This window comes from Tauraco erythrolophus, chromosome 3 (genome assembly GCF_009769465.1).
Source record: "Tauraco erythrolophus isolate bTauEry1 chromosome 3, bTauEry1.pri, whole genome shotgun sequence".
Taxonomy (NCBI): domain Eukaryota; kingdom Metazoa; phylum Chordata; class Aves; order Musophagiformes; family Musophagidae; genus Tauraco; species Tauraco erythrolophus.
Window position 1 is genome coordinate 77,748,602 of NC_141467.1, and position 16,719 is coordinate 77,765,320.

Below are 16,719 nucleotides of genomic sequence, written 5' to 3' on the forward strand. Positions count from 1 at the left end.
ACAATATACTCTGAGAAGGCAACACGGGGTGTTCAGAGATCACGGCAGTTCAGAGGAGGTAGTTACTGACAGGTGAGAGGCAGAATAACTTCCTGACTTCAAAGAAGATTTTGCTTCTCTGATTCCTATTTGGCACATCTTGTGCCGTATTTTATTAATTGGCTTTTGAGTGAGATTTTATCTTTAATTTCTAATAAAAGGTGAATAAGTATAAACCAGTGGACACAGTTACCAGCTTCCTTAAGACACCACATTTGTACTGGTGGCTGGAATCAGAATAAATTAATCTTTTCCTTGCATGGCAGAGTGTCACAATCTCATCATGTACTAATGATGGGCAGTGCTTTAGAAAAGATTTAGCCACGCTGCCAGGAATTCCTGACATCCCCTTGCTCTGAATCACGCAAAGTTAGCAAAATTCTAGCTTTTTGCAAGCAGTTGATGTTATAATATTTATAACCAAGTCTCAAGACTTAGTTTGTAAAAGGTTCTGTATCTACAAGCTAAAAATATAAACCAAACAACAGTGAGTATAGAATTAGGGAACCAACAGTTCCTGTGAATAGCCAGAAACGGTCCCCGAACCATACACTCAAATGTAGTTCCATGCACTAAGTTATGGAAAGAAGCCGTTAAACGTTATTCATTTTCCTGACTCTCTTAAAAAAAAAAAAAAAACAAAACTGTAACACACATCTGTGACCTAGCAACAATATGGTTTGAAATACTTTCCAGATCACTGAACTGTGCAATACCTTTAAAAATGGGATGACAAAAGGTCGCAGTGGGAAGTTAGTAGCTTCTTGCAGTTTGGAATGAAATTCTTCAATTGTCAAAGTAGAATTCTGTTGAGAAAAAAAATTCTGTCTTGGTGACAAAATAATGAAAACACTTAGCAAGAGAAACAGTAACCAAAGCACGCTGAAATTGCTTAATAACTCGTTCTTGATATCGATAAGAGGATAAAGAAAAGCATGCCACATATTAAATTATTACTTTATTAAAATACTCAGAGGAAACCACCAGTATCTCAGATATTCAGTGCCTGTTGCTCAGAGCACAGTTTAAGCTCTCAGGTGCTAAGTGCGGAAATGCTTTCACGTTTCAAACTTAATGAGTTAAAGCTGCTTTCCTCAAGAATGTTGGGGTTTTTTTTCTATTGGAACCTCTAGTAATTTTGTTCCCAGTGCAGAAGTGGTAATTAACATGCATACAAACAAAAAAAAATATATTACACTTTTAAAGGCACATTCCTTGTTTGAGGAGGAAAACTGCACTTTGCCTCTTGTACTTACAAAGAGGATTGTTTACTATGTTCTAGGCTATGTAGGAAAGTCATTACCTTGCAGCTGAGGGCAAAATCATGAAGACCACATGCTGCACAGGCTTGACCAAGGGAATAACATATGTGGACATTCCCAAGGAAAAGATCCTAATTTACTCCTCAGAGCTCAGACGAAAGTAGAAATCAACTGTTATTAACAGTGGGCAAGCACTTTTGATCTGAAAATCAAGGGCAGGTAGATGGTCCCAAAGCTGTCTTTTGTCTCTTTATTATTTCCCTTTTCCACAGAGAGCCATGGGACAAACAAAATGGCATTAAATGGGCATTCTGGATACGGAAGCAAATGGAGAGTAGACTTATTGACTGAAGTTACGCTGCCTACATTAAACCTCCTTTTGAAACAGACTCAAGTGAAGGGGCACCCACCACTGCCACATAAGGTTTTGTGAAGATACAGGTGGCACCCGAGCCCTAGTACTAAGCATTGCTGGCAGTCCTTGCTCCAAATGAAGCCAATGGCAACTGCAGCTGCTTGGAACACAAGTAAATCAGAGCACCACAACAGCATTTTTCCTGGTACATCTAATTATTGCTGAAGGAGATAGAGATACATGGGAGACAACAATGTCTGGCAGAGAGAGGACTTTACTGGGAACAAAAAGAATCCTGGGCCAGATTCACAACAGTTTGCCTGTAAAATAGCAGCCCAACTTGACAGATACAGGTAAGAAAAAGCTGAAATTTTCATTCAGCTACATAATCACATTAAGACAGCCTTATAAATAAGGTGACTTAAGTAGCAGCAATGCACCGTCAGGTCCCTCCTTGTTAGGTTCAACGAATATTGAGGAAAGGTTTTCCACTGCGTAACCGCAGTCCAAACATATATTCAGCTTATTCTTTTAACCACTATTCTGCCCCTATATATGTAGAGCGCTCTTCCCAGCCAACTAAACTAGGTAAGCCAAACCATATATTACTACATTATATAACTGAAGGTATGTCTACACTAGGAGTGCTGCCAGTACAGAACGAGAACCCTTTCACAGCATTACAGCATAATACTATACTGGCAAAAAGAGCCAAGTCTGTATCTGGCTGAGAATAGCTGCCACCCCTGGGCAGCTAGTCAAGTTACTTATGTTAGCTTCAGCAGCAAGAGCCAGCACTTCATTCTTGCATGTTTGGTATCTTTAAAGCATGATATATGCAGTGTATGTGACCCGCTCTTTTATACAATAAACATGTCAAGCATAAAAGAGGGAAAAGGAGAGAGGAAAAAGATCACAGTTATTATATCATTGATTTTTGCTTACCACAAGTCCTAGCACAAGGGTACGCACTCTCTCCCCAATCTCTGGTGAAATGTCATTGCCAAACTGCTGTAAGGTTGTAAGAAATCTCTTCAGTTTGCTGAGTTGCCTAGCTCCACAAGCTGGCGGTAACTGCTGGTTAGCCAGAGAAGAGGAAGAGGAAGAGGATGGCCCATTGCTAAAGCCATTAGGAGGAGATGGAGCTCCATTTAACGCTGTTGGTGAATGGCTAGTGCCATTGGTTACTGAAAGAAAAAGAGAAAGGAGGATAAAACAGACAGAGGGGGGGAAGAGGGAGGGAGAGAGAGAACGAAGACAGGGGAAAATCCATCAGCTTATGTTTTCTGTGCTTGACCTCAAAATTAATTAAGTTGCACAATCAAAGATAATTAGCCTTTTGACAGAGCAACACTCTGCAGTTTATATCTATTTCCCAGTAGCTGGTACTGAACGGTGTATGGACTGGAAGTAACAGCAGCTGCCTCTCACACAGCCCCCTCAAAACGCTCCTGGAACTGAAAAGCATCATTTGAATACCAGCCTTTTGTCAGAGGATTTTAAAAAGAGAGGGAGGGAAACAGAGAGAGAAAGAGCATGAGTGCATATATGACTGAAGATTAAAAAAAAAATTGCTCTTTGGGGTAGAAAAAAATGTGCAGACATATTTCTCGAAGCCTCAGTTTATCTCTGAATATTTTTACTTGTGTTTTGTACACACAACTGACAGCTGTGTTTATAAAACAGGACTTTCACGTTTTAACCTTACATCACCCAATGAGAAGGTTATTTTTTCTGATACAGATTTCCTAGCTGCTAACATATGGAGCACACAAAGTCGTTTGTGCAGGTACAAACGGTGCCATGCTCACTGTGGCCTGAAGCCTTGCAGCTAGGGCACGAAGCGAGACTTCAGAAGACTTGTCAGAGACCACGAGCAAATCACTCAGCTTTCATGTGCCAATGCCATATCTCTAGAAATGATAGGAAAGCATTTCCCTCCTGTTGAAAGGTTGCTGTGAGAGTAACTATCTAAAGTACTAAGTGTTCAAAATTTATGGCAACAAGATTCATACAGACATACTGAAGAGAAAAACAGACAGTTTTTGGCCGTGATTTCAGTTTGATTCTTATCCACGCTCCAGAGGAGAGCAAAGAATCATACCGAGGACATCCTTTTCCACCCAGGTTACTTGGAACAGCAACAGTCAAACACACTCTGTTGAGGTCGGTTGAGTCTGACTCAACAAAATGACAGTGAATTGCAAGAAAAAGGACAGCTCGCTAGAAATATAAATGTACCAGTGCCCTGGCAGGTGTGGGCACACGGCACACAGCACACAACTGAGCAGTCGCGCTCAGCTGGTCATTGCCCTTGAGAAATTCGCTGATTTCTTTTCGGGAAGTCACTCAGAACCCATCCCAAAAATCATCAAAAATCAGGAACTTGTCTACAATCAAAAACGCATAGGAGCGTTAGTCTAAACTGCTTCCTATTTAAAAACATAATCATGGTGAGCTAGCAACTTAAAGAGCTTTCAGTGTTTCTTAATGAGCGGCCTCTCTGAAGCCAAACATCCTTGTCTCTTTGTCACTTTCTCCAGCAGTCATCTTTCTTCTTAGACAACAAGTTCTTTTTGAGGGTGGACACCTATTACTAAGTTTAAATCACTACCCTATTACCAGATTTACCACGATTCACTACCACAATAATTTTGAAGACGCTTTTGCCCTAGTGACTGAAGTGTCCTTCTGGATACACTACAGAAAAAGCTATCTGAATGGTTATATAGTTTCTACTTGTGTTTTACCCCAGTTTTCGGTTGCCTATTCTTGCTGTGTGGGCTAGGGAGAACAAGAAGTGGAAAAAACAGAAATAGAAAGACGCTGGCCTCAGCAAGTTCAGCTCCACGTGTAGCTCCAAGCCATGCTCTCTGAGCGCTGCAGTAGAGTGAGATATCTGAGTAAATAAATACACTGTGATTGCAAAGAACTTGCATAGCCAAAAGTCATCATACCATGAACTTAGTAAATGAGGTCTGGGAAGAACAAGAACATGTCTTGCTCTAGCCTGACACCACTCAAAACAGTCACTGGTAAGGGGCTGCTCTAGGCAGAGGGTCCTGGGGCTATGATCAGAAAGCACAGAACAGCAGAGTTCATTACCTAGGATAGACACGAGAATGAGAAAGGCAGTAAAACTCTCACAGCAAAAGAAATATAGAAATACTCCCCCAAATGCAGCTTCCCTAAAACTTTTTTTTGTAATAGCCCACCTCATACTAATGATTTTATCTTTTTCTTTATAATGTCTGAATTTGCCAACCAGCAAAGATCTACGTTATTTCGAAAACAAAACCCTGTTATTAATAAAACAGATTTTAGCATTTAAAAATTTGAAACTAATATATGTCAAGAGTTTTTAATCATCTGAACCAAAGAAAACAAGCATACTCATAACCAGAAAACAAGTATGATATTCCTGGCCTACAGGCATTCCCACTGTAGTAATAATAAATGTAACAGACACTCCAACAGAAGTGACTGTTTACTGTACAAACTGGAACCACCAAGGCCAAAATCCAAAATCTAAAAGGGTAAAAGGCAATTAAAACTAGACTTTTTTAGACTTTTACTTTTCATATAAACAGCCTCAAAAATCCAGCTATGGTTCACACACCTTCCTGAAGTGCTGAACCCAATCAAATAAACAAACATCCGGAAATCTTGCCAGTATACTGAGGATTATAAGAGTGATTAAAGAAGAATATTGTCCTATTCCTTTTATGATTTTCAAAATCACCCAGAACTACGCAAAGTGCATCACACTGGAAAGCTTAATCTGAAAGAGCCTCGTCCTGCAAAAACCTAGAAACAAATTAACTTTAGACCAAGCAGCTGCTAGGATGCTTCAGGTGCTGGAGTTAAGCAAAACAGACAAATCTTTGCAGGATCAGGGTCACTGGGTTAAATTTGAGTTTATGCGAATAGCTGGCACAAACCCGCCTCACTGTTTAAGTTCCATGTAAATCGTCAGGACAGGGTTCCCTGGGATATAAGTAGTACAAAGGCCTCCAGCTGTCCTTCTGCATAGAGGTGAATTTTAAATAAGGCATTTAACAGACAGAAAGGGACTAAACAGACACAGGCAAGACAAATAGAAGATGCTGCCTTCATTCTGTTTAGGCATATGTATTCTACTGTTCTAAAAATGTTTTATTTAAAATGTGAAATGTAAACACATTCTCATGTTTATACTATTACAAGGCAGTATAAAAGAGACCAAAAAATTTGCAGCTAAATCTTGGTAAGAGAAATGTGGATCATTTCATGGCTGTGAAAAGAATAGTCCAGACAACATGCCAGATTCAAATCTCAGTTGCACTGATATGAATGCAGAGTAATTCCATCAAGGCTAGCAGAGTTTCTTGTGTGTTTACATCAATAAACTGAGAGAGAGATGCAGCCCCAAGTGATTTAGAGAAGTAAAGTGGTCACAGATTAGAAATTTCTAGATAAAACAATAAAATATCTTTATTTTTAATTTTCTATAGATATTAATTAGACATTAAATAGCTCTTAAATCAGAATTCTTCTTTCAATCATAAGTGGGATGAAGGTAAGTATTTTCTTTATGAATTACCTCAACTTCAAAAACATCAACAAACAAAACCCCCAAAATTTCTACACAAAAGAAAACGGGATCCTTTAAACAACAGAATGGCATAGAAGAGGTGGTTTTCTGTTCTTCTCATGGAAGGACTGATCTGAGCATTAAGTACATGGGAAACCAGTGCTCACTGTTCTTTGATACTGCAGCCAAGTTGTCAATGAAATAACAATACAACTCTGAGGTGAATGTCTTAATACCTTAAAGATGTGTTAATCTGTTATCTTAGTTTTGCTCAATTACTTTATTGCAGTACAACCAAATGCTGCTCCCGCCATGTCATGCAGGTTTCCCTTCACATATTTTGGTTTCTTACACATATAATAGAAAGAATATGGAAGAAAAGGAAGAAAATAAGTCTAATTACACGTTGTGGGCGTGAATGAACTGGTTCTTGGAGCTCCTTGGGTAGTGGGAGGAGGTGGCATGGTTGGAGGCGTCAGCCTGGATTGTGTCTTCACATCCACAGGTGAGTCTGGCATTGTGGAATGCTTCTCAGTTCGATCTGCAACACACACCACAGGAACACACCGGTTTATTTCCCCAAGCACACCCCCTCTGACAAAAACTTAAAAACTAATACAAGAGGCAAGTCATTTCAGAATCTGCCACCTGATTATCTACTCCAGTGTGCTCTTCACAAATTACATCATCTAAACCTTACTTAAGAAGGTGTAACACAGATGGTAAGACCTCATTTGTAGCAGTGCTGCATTATCTTTTGTTTTCATTTCTAGCGTGTGCAGATGCTACCTCCCAAGCACTCCTGGAGCTGCAATAATGCCACCTCCCTTCAAGGCTCTCATGTTAGCCAGAAGGAAAAAAACAGATGAAGAGACAGGAAGGTAATAAATCCCCTTACGACAGCTCTTGCAGAACTAAAACCTGAAGCTCTTTAGTACAGGTGAGATATTGGGTGGGACATTGGTTGAAGCCAGCACTTTTCATGTCTCTTTTTTGTAACACCTGCTGTCCTCTCCATCACTTCTCTTTGTCATCATGGAGAGATACTTATGTTAAATACCACACACCTCCTGGATCACCTTACCACTCTGCCCTTGGATATTCTTACATTCACCAGAAAAATGAAAACAACATGCCAAAACAGTAAGTCAATTGTCACACATATATAACTTTTTTTTAAAAAAAAAAAGCATCTAAGTTTGCACCTTCACACATTAAGAAAAATCTTTAATGTTCAAAACTTGCAAGATAAGTAGAAACACACCTCCCCAAGACAACAAACAAACAAAAGGCAAAACCAAGCAGAAAACCTAACATTTCTCTTGCAACTAAAGATCTAATGATGCAAGATATTTGATACAGAAGCTATAGAAGTATCTTCTTCCTCCAACATCTTTTTGGACATCTCTATGTTACAATTTCAAAAAACCCACCCAAACCCTTATGTTTCATTTATCAAGAATGGGCAAAACATGACAACATTTACCAACTGAAAGCAAAATTAAGGCTTCCTTACTCATTCCAGGAGTTTAGCGAGTCATCTTGACTAAAGATGAGTAAGACCAAGTTTAGCATTTAATGGGTATAAGTTAAATTCTTCCACCCCTTCTTTGTGGGGTCAGGGTTATGTATTTTATACACTGCCCCACACAAGTCTTCCTGAGCTCCATTAAACTATTTTGCAAAGAAAGTGTAGCTGCTAATGGGCAAGCATGTAAGTCTGTGGTTTTAATTCAAGACAATAGCAAAGTCTGTCACGTTCTGTAAATTCCGTCAGTCCACTTTGCGACGTGCTTTCCTTGTTCTTACTAACAACACACAAACTTCAACCAAAAAATCATATCTGAAATTTGCCCTGAGAGAGATTAATAGAAATTAAATGCAATGCTATTTAAGAGCCTCAAAACATTTAATTATCAGAAAGACAGAAAAAAACCCCACCGCCCACAAATATTAACAACACATAATAGATACCGATATTTAGCTGCCTGAAACTGAGGAAACTGAGGAAGTATGTCCTAGAGACGCAGTGTGCTGGGTATTGCAACTATAGAAGCCATCTTCACCCTTTGTAGAAGTGCCTACAGACGGTGCTTAAGTCCTCAGGGAAAAGGAGTCAATACATACAGAATTCACAGAAAATTTTGGGGAAGATGAGTAGTGAAACACCCCCAGAACAGGATGAGGAGAATACAGATACAGTATTATAGGATCTGTAGTGTAGATTTAGGGTTAGCGAACCTCAGCTGTGTAGGGAACAGTATCCAAAATGACTAGTGTAAATATTAAGGCTGCTACACAGACAGGTGAGGTTTGATTTGCAAATCAAGCAACAGTAAATCATTACATGCTGGAAAACAAAAGCAAGTTTTTAAACAAATTCTATCCAAATTTCCTTTCCATATCACTATACTAAAACAGTTAAATCTATATCTTCAACAAGCCATTCATTTAATATAAAGAAGTATAAAAACTCGTCTTGAAATGTTAATTGCTTCCTTAATAGCCGAATTCATCTTGCACTCACCTCAACCAACCTCAGCAACGAGGGAATAAATAGCTTTCAGCTCATATTGCAACAGAGGGAAAGAGGCACAGCAGTGAGCCCAAGCCCTCCTAAATAAAGGCAAATATTTCTGCCATGCCAAGAAAGGAGAGGGAAAGGGAGGCTTGCCAGAGCTGGTGGGGAGATAACAGTGGGAACTGCTGGTCCATCTGGTTTTCATTCTGCTAACACTCACATTGAACTGTTAAGGAAGGCAGTCCAGGTACACAGATTTGAAGCATGTGGGAGCGCAGACACAGGCACAGAGGAGATGGAGGTGGGTGGAAGAAGGAGTGAGAGAAATCGAACTCCTCTAACAGTCTGCTGCTTGCAGCGAGCAGGCACAGCCTGTATCCTCCAATTCAGCTGGTGATAACTAAAAGTGATCCCGAGCCTGTAACCAACCGCACGGCTCCTGCTCCCCCCCCCTCCTTTGCCACATTTCAAAAGTTCAGGTTTGCTCAGAAACGCATCCAGATTGGAGGGGGGAGGCTTTCCCAAAAAGCTGGCAATGTTTTCTTACTTAAATTGAACAGGGGAGTGGGAAACAGTGTGTTGCTTTTGCCCTCCAATTTCAGATTGCCATTCTACTGTGATCCAACTGGTTTTTACCCCCTTTTTTTTTTTTTTTTTTTTTTTACAGTGTCTGACACCCGGTTTGTGCATCGTCGGAAATATTCACAGACTCCTGTATTTCTTATATAAATCTAACGCCATCAAGCTTGACTTTCCTAATTACCTTTCTTTGGACCTCTTAGGGGTAAAAAAAAAAAAAACCCACAAAACAAACAAACAAACAAAAACAAACAAAAAAAAACCCACACAAACAAAAAAACATCTCTATAGGCCGCTTACTTTTGCTTAACCTCCCTCCTCCTTGCAAGGCCCTAAACCCCACTCTGCTACTGTCCCATGGCAGGCAGACAGATTTATCTCTGGTTGTCTTTAAGTCCCCTAGCCCTGCCTTCTGTAAGGAGATATAAGGCTCCTTTCAAGCACACCTCAAAACACTTCTAACCAGGGTACAAGATTATCTTGTCAGAGCAGAGACCCTCCCAGAGGGAGGCTTTTGAAAAGTACAATGCAAAATGCAAAAGCACTTCCACATGCTTGGAAGACACCACCACCAACGCACCACCCAGGAGGACAATCTGCTCCACTGCAGCCTTTATATCCCACCTTTCCACCCTCTTTAATAGCAAAACTCCTGCAGGGCCATTCTGATCTCACTTGCCTCCACACCTGGTTCCTTAATCTCCAAGGCACCTACAGGGCTGGGAGCACCTGCCTACAGCTGCTCTGAACCCACCACTGTCCCACCACCCACAACCTCAGAGAACCTTAGCAGCTCTGTTTTTGAGAGGAAGATCTCTCAAGGGATGGGATGGTGATGGAGCACAGAGCAGAGCTGCTGGTGATAAAGGCGTTACTTAGCCTAGAACTCCAGCTTCTACAAACTAAGATTTTTTAAATTTAAAACCAAACAAACACAACACTTTTTACTCTAATTGCTAAGAAATATCCTGAAAATATGACAGCTAAAGGCAAAACGGTATTTACATCGGATTCACGAGCCAAGTTTCCCCTAAACTATGTTACTCCATAAGGACTTTAATGTATAGACATTTTTCATACAAACTCTCTGTGGATATTCTGCTATCCGTACATTCAGAGGTGATGAGGGTTTGGGAGGGGAAGAAAGAATCCTTCAAGAGGAAAAATTGTATTTTCTACACATGAAATCTTACCTGTGTTAAGATTTCATGTACATTTGCTCTGTTCTTTTTTTAATACAGGAGCATATACATTGAACTTTGTCTGAAATTTGGAGGAACATTAAGGAAAATCACGTATTAAAATTGCTTAATTTCTTGAATTCAAAAACGTTTTTTTATGCTTTCGTGCCAAACCAAACTCCCCATTTGCAAAGCTAGTTCTGATTTGCTTTTTTTTTTTTTTTCTATTGGGATTCTGACATTTCAAATCATAACCCAGAATCAGTAGGGCCACACCACAAAGTTTCATACAGGCAGTATCCCACAGCATCACATGTTTCAGACACAGGCTGTGTAACACAGAGAGTAACTTCTTCCAGGTGCAAAGATTTCTTCCACCAAATCCCTCTAAACAATGACAGACTTGCACTCCTTAGACCAGTTCGGATCAAATGGGGCTGAAACCAGAGGTCCTCCAAACCGGAGGGAAAAGAAGACATCTGCAGTTCATTCTGCAGTGTTCGCTGCAATCAATTCAGGATGGAGATAGCTGGTGAAATAATGGTCTAGTCCTAATCCATACACACAACCCTCTGCTGCAGTGAGAGTCTTAGAATAAATTCGGAAAGTATGTTTCAAGTATGCAGAGACCTATTGCATTTGCTTTGGATTATGTTTGTTGTTTAAAAAAAAAAAAATTAAAAATCCCAAACATTTTTAATATACATTCTTGAATCTCTTTTACAGCACAGAGTGAAGAACTGCAACTTTACCACAGAAGTATTTTGCTCCGTTTTAAATTAAAGAATGTTGTAAAACCAACTTTAAATTATGCTATTTCTTCTGTGGATTTCTTGGTTCATGAAACTATACCATTCTTGTCATTCATTCAGTTTTTATAGTAGGAGTTATTTTTATCACTATATTTAGTGTTAGGTGAACACTGATATTTACCATAAGCACAGCCAGCTTCTGGAGACAAATAGGGAAAAGGCAAAGTAAAACGTGCAGAGGCAGGGGCAAAGAGATGTGCATCTATTCAAACTGATTTACTTTACTTCCTGTATCTTAAATGATTCAGTCCATTTTTAAAACAAGGCGGTCTTTCATATGTGGCAACATTTCAGCTCACGTGGCACCCTTCCAAGTCTAACGCATCAAGGAAAGCTGATGCACGGAACAAAATATGGAATATATAAATACTTTACTGATACCATTTCAATAGCCAATTCAATGTCAAGCATTTGTAGGACTGGTGTGTTTTCAATTTCCTTTTTTAAATGAAAAAAAGTATGGTATAATACGCTGTGGCATTTATTTTACTTTTAGTTAGTGCAAACAGTTCCAGATGTATACTCAGGCATGAAAGATTCTTAGAAGATGCTCTATATTGATTGTACAGTACTTATTACTTCTCTGCCAACACATTAAAAATAAAAATAAAACCTGCCAAATTAAAAGAGCCTATTGTCTTGTTTCCTCTAAACTCACAGAAAGTACAAACCCTGCATATGACACACAGGATCAGAACCCACCCCCGCCACCCAAATTATATGAATTGAGACCTCAGTCTATGGGATGTAATGCTGCTGATGATTACCTAGATGGCATTGGACTAATTTTGATTATTTTGAGAGGAATATAATGGAATTTGCAAGCAGGTAACAACTACAGGTTGTGAGTCACAGTAGCGATGAACTGGGAGACAGAAATCCACAAGTCCACCTAAGAGGACCAATATATGAAATGAGTTATGAACTCTTCCATCCATAATGCTATCAAGTACAGAACCTTCCCTCCTCCGATCTGTCCAAGTCACACAGCACCGTTACAAGGCAGTATCTCTACAGAGACCCACAACTCCCGACTCTCAGACCTGCCTCTACACAGAGCAGGACAATATTACAAGATATCTTTTGCATTTGCTGAAAAGGACTTGTTGAAGAATGCATGGTATAAGCCTGATATATATGGTAAAGCCTACCCACTGCATGCACTGCACACCTGGGAAAAACTGGAAGCCCTATGATGCATCCATAAAACATGACATTTGGATAACGCCACTGCAGACCCTCTCCCAGCCAAGCATGCCTGGGACTTGTTTGAGACCGGTTCAGTCTTCATTCCATTCATCTCTTGGCCCTTTTGGCTTTTGCTTAATGAATAAACAAGGACCTAAGCACGATGGATGTTTTTGTGCTATAAACAACTGATATCAAACAGATATAATATGGACATAACTTTCTGTCAGCACCAGATGCTGTCAGATTATTGGTCTAGAAAGAGAACATCACCCGGTTTCCAGCTCCCCAACAGAGAACTTTTACTCCCTAGGTGATTTGCAGAAGGGCAGCATCAGAAAGCAGCTCAGACACTCAGACTCCGTCTTTTGACACAAAACACAACCCCTGCAAGCTTTAAACACCAGCAATGAGAAAGGGTGTGGGGCAAGCGACAGATGCACACAGCGAAGTTTTCAAGATGACATAACATTTTACTACTCCTTTAGCACACTGGGTAGGAAGCCCACCTACTGAATATGATGACCCTTTTGCAAGACCAGCATCACAACTTTGTTGCAGTCTTATCTTGGTTCTCCTCTGCTCAGTTAGTTGAACATTTCCTATTGCTAGCTATTCTTCAGAATAAATTAAAGCACACTCGGTTTACACATTTTTTCTCATTTACTACGCAGGAGCTAAAAGAAATTCTGCATCCTGGGAATTCACTGAGTTTTCTTCAGATGTGCTAAAAAAAAGTCTTGAGAAGAATGCAATCTCCACACTCTCCCAAAAGCTGAAAGGGTTTTCTGTGCTACTGTCTCCTGGTTTTGGTACGAAGGGCTTTTGGATGATGTAAACCAGGTGAATGACACGCAACGCTTTGCATCATGTTCTTCATCCACAACAGTACCTTGAACGAGGGGTTGGAACTAGATGATCTTTAAGGTCCCTTCCAACCCAAACCATTCTATGATTCTACGGTTCTACGACTGGTCCTACCATCCTGACAAACAACTGAAAAAGCAGAAGCACCCTCTTTCGTTTCAGTTCTCTGGGGTGAGCAGTGGTGACTGGCAAAATAATGTGTTCCACAATCATGGCTTAGCAGCTGAAGGCCAGACAGTTATACGTATAATAAAATAAGCAATGTATGAGTTCAATGTCAGAGTTGAAACAAAAACGTTATGGCTTGGCTTCGCTTGGACATATTATTTTCTCCTGAAAAAAACCAAACTTGTCTAACCATATAATTTCATTTTAAAAGAGTAAAAAATTAGAAAAATAATATTTTTCCTCTCATTTAATAATCTGACATGTTTTGACAGTTTCAAAACTATCATAAATTCGCTTTCAGGTGTTTAATAATTAAATAACTGACTCCTGTCAGAATTGAACCTTCTTTTTTAAAAAAAACCAAATGCCTCTTTTCTCCTTCTTCCTTTGCAAATTTTACCATGTAAAATCGCTTGAACATACAAAGCAATGCAGGGAAGAAATCTAGATCTGCTGCCACCATAATGGTTTATGAAATACTTTAGCAAGAAGAGACAAGCAAAATAAGGGCCAAATTGTAGCAGCTGCCCTAAATTTCCACAAGCCCCCAGAAAATAAAGTCTACAAGTTCTATTGTCATGGCTGAATACACACCAGTTGGCCTGTACTGAAGGTGAAGACAATGCAGATTTATTCTAACTATCCCACCAAGAATCATGAAAATGCCTCCATGTATGCAGAACTAATGCCATTAAAAAGCAAACAGTTTCACAATCACTATTGAAATACTATTTTCCTGTTTACACTGTTTCCTGGATCTTTTCTACTCCACTTTGCTGACGAGTTTCCAAACTAGGAGACGAGTGTTTTGAGTGGTTGTCTTTCACAACACAGGAACTACTACTGCCATTCCAAAACCAGCCCACTGAATGTTGAGGCCCAAGTGAAGCAAAGAAGAGGTGCCCACCACCTCCAGCATGGAGAACTGAAGAACAATCAGAGCAACCGCTGGCCAAACCCACTTCCTGGCCTCTACTACAAGCTATGGAGGTGACAACCTCTCCATGTTAACAATCACTCCCTTCACTTCTCCTATACTTATGGAGGAAACCACTGGGATGTTTTCGGATGTAACTTCCCAAATGCTCCCTGACCAATCATTTGTTTCCTTTTTGTACCATCTTCTCTGGAAGACTTACCCTTGTCAGGATTGCCTGTTGTTTGACAAACTACAGATGAAGTTAGACTGATATCTAAGAAATTCAAATGCCATCAGCATCAAATTGTTATTGTTTGTATGCTCTTACATACCCAAACACACACAGCACACATCCTTCCCATCAGAAGTAAGAACATTTGCTCTCCCAATGTCAATTAAAATTTCCAAACTTGCTCTCCAGAAGCACATTTATGTTTTTAGTCCAATGTTTGTATGGTCCTAAATTAACAGTAAATAGTTTGTTACACACAGCTAAAAGTTTGACGCAAAATGAATATGAACTCCCTTTATTTTTAATGCACTTGCATATAGAGCGTAGCTGTACCTATTTTAGAAAAGTCCTAAGAGAGTACTGATACCAGTATTCCATTAGATTTAACTAGAACTGAAGTCTGATACAGACCAGATAAAATAATCTAAAATAACTTATTTAGATTCAGGGCAGCTTTAGGTATTAAATTACTCCACCAGCAAAAAGTTATTATGGTTGTACTTTTAAAAGGCATCACTTACATTTATAAAACATGACAGAAGTCCTTTAGGCTCAAAAACAATCAAACATGGGTGTAGGAGGTCATATTTTCCATATTGTACATCTGAAAAGATGACACAGGAACTACTGAGAAGGTAATGGATATACATCTGGCTTTGCTTGTTTTTAAACTGTGGAATTTGTCATGGCCAAGTTAAGATCCTCTAAAGTAGAGTGGTGTTGACCAGTCTGAGCCAGACTGCTCCTCACCTCACGGATCAAGCTCCCAAATCCCCGCTCTAACAGATTGCTCCATTTTACCCATTCAATAACTCAGTTCCTCCCAGTGATATTTCAAACGATGAAAAGTTTGTTCAGTTAGGCCAAATGTGCATGCCTGAAGAACAGGGCCTTACCCGTAAGACAGAAAGCACGGGTGGCCAAACTCCCTCCCAACAGCAAGTACCACTCCAGTCGGAGGAAGGCTGCTAATTTCTCCCATCTAATGCAGACAGTTAAATTAGCAGACTAGACCGCCCATATAATCAGTGAAAAGAAGAGTTTGAGCCTTTAATTTATTAATTTCTAAGGCTGCTAAATCAGATGGTATAAATATTCCTGTGCAGCTCTAGGTCCTGTGCCTCATGAGAAGCAGAGTCATTCAGCGCGCTCTAGCAGCGTGGCCGGTGTACACGAGAATTGCTGATCCTCGGTCACCAGGCATGCTAGCTGCTTGGTTTCTATTCAGCCAGCCAAGACAGGTATTCATCCACCAATGGAAAATATATGCTGAAACATATTTCTCCCCGAAACCCTCACTCAGGTGCTGCCACTGTTACTTGTTGCCACTACCAGTGACAGAAACTGTCACTAACTTCATCTGTGAAACTGTAGGCTTTTCTCCCTGTCTCAAAGACTGTCAGCGTATAATACCAAGTAGTGCAATTTATTACCCTAATCTGTACTTCAGCATTTGGGGAAATACACACTTTCGAAGACTATCATATCACATAATCAGATGATGCCATTAAAGACATCTTGTGTTTACATGACTGACTGTCTAGACAGTGTGAGAAAACACTCATTATTAGTTACAAGTCAGCTCCTCGATGCTGCATGTCACACCAACCATCTTTTATGTCAGGCACTGGATCGCACCTGAAAGCAGCAGTGGAGAGGTGAAAGAGAAGAAAGAGTCTCAGGAACTTCACACGAAATTAAGACTCTTCCATCTCAAATATTTTCTTAGATGAGGTAATATTATTTATTAACAAACAAGCTCACAAGCAAAACAAACGTTACCGTTAGCAAAACCAAACACATTTCAAATCAATTGTCTGGCCTAATGTATCACATATATACTTAAAATGTTAATATGAAATAAATATAAGCATATAAAGCAAGAGGGAAAGGAAGAAACGTGTGTATGTCATTTAAAACCAAACTAACAAATGTAAAACCAGGTTAAATCTCCTTCTGACGCCAGTGAACTCATACAAATTCAAACTGGCACAGAAATCAGGTTAGCTCAGCCAGGAAGAGA

At 39.8% G+C, this 16,719-nt stretch overlaps 1 protein-coding gene across 1 annotated transcript in view; it reads right to left on the minus strand.

Annotated features, from left to right (window-relative positions):
- Positions 1 to 16,719, minus strand: part of RUNX1T1 (RUNX1 partner transcriptional co-repressor 1) — a 94,421-nt gene that overhangs the window by 44,322 nt on the left and 33,380 nt on the right. Inside the window, exons 2-4 of the mRNA XM_086609455.1 lie at positions 6,633 to 6,770; positions 2,602 to 2,843; positions 756 to 845 (exon numbers count right to left, since the gene is read on the minus strand). Of these exons, the coding sequence (XP_086465581.1) occupies positions 756 to 845; positions 2,602 to 2,843; positions 6,633 to 6,770 (470 nt within the window). The remainder of the gene's footprint in view (positions 1 to 755; positions 846 to 2,601; positions 2,844 to 6,632; positions 6,771 to 16,719) is intronic.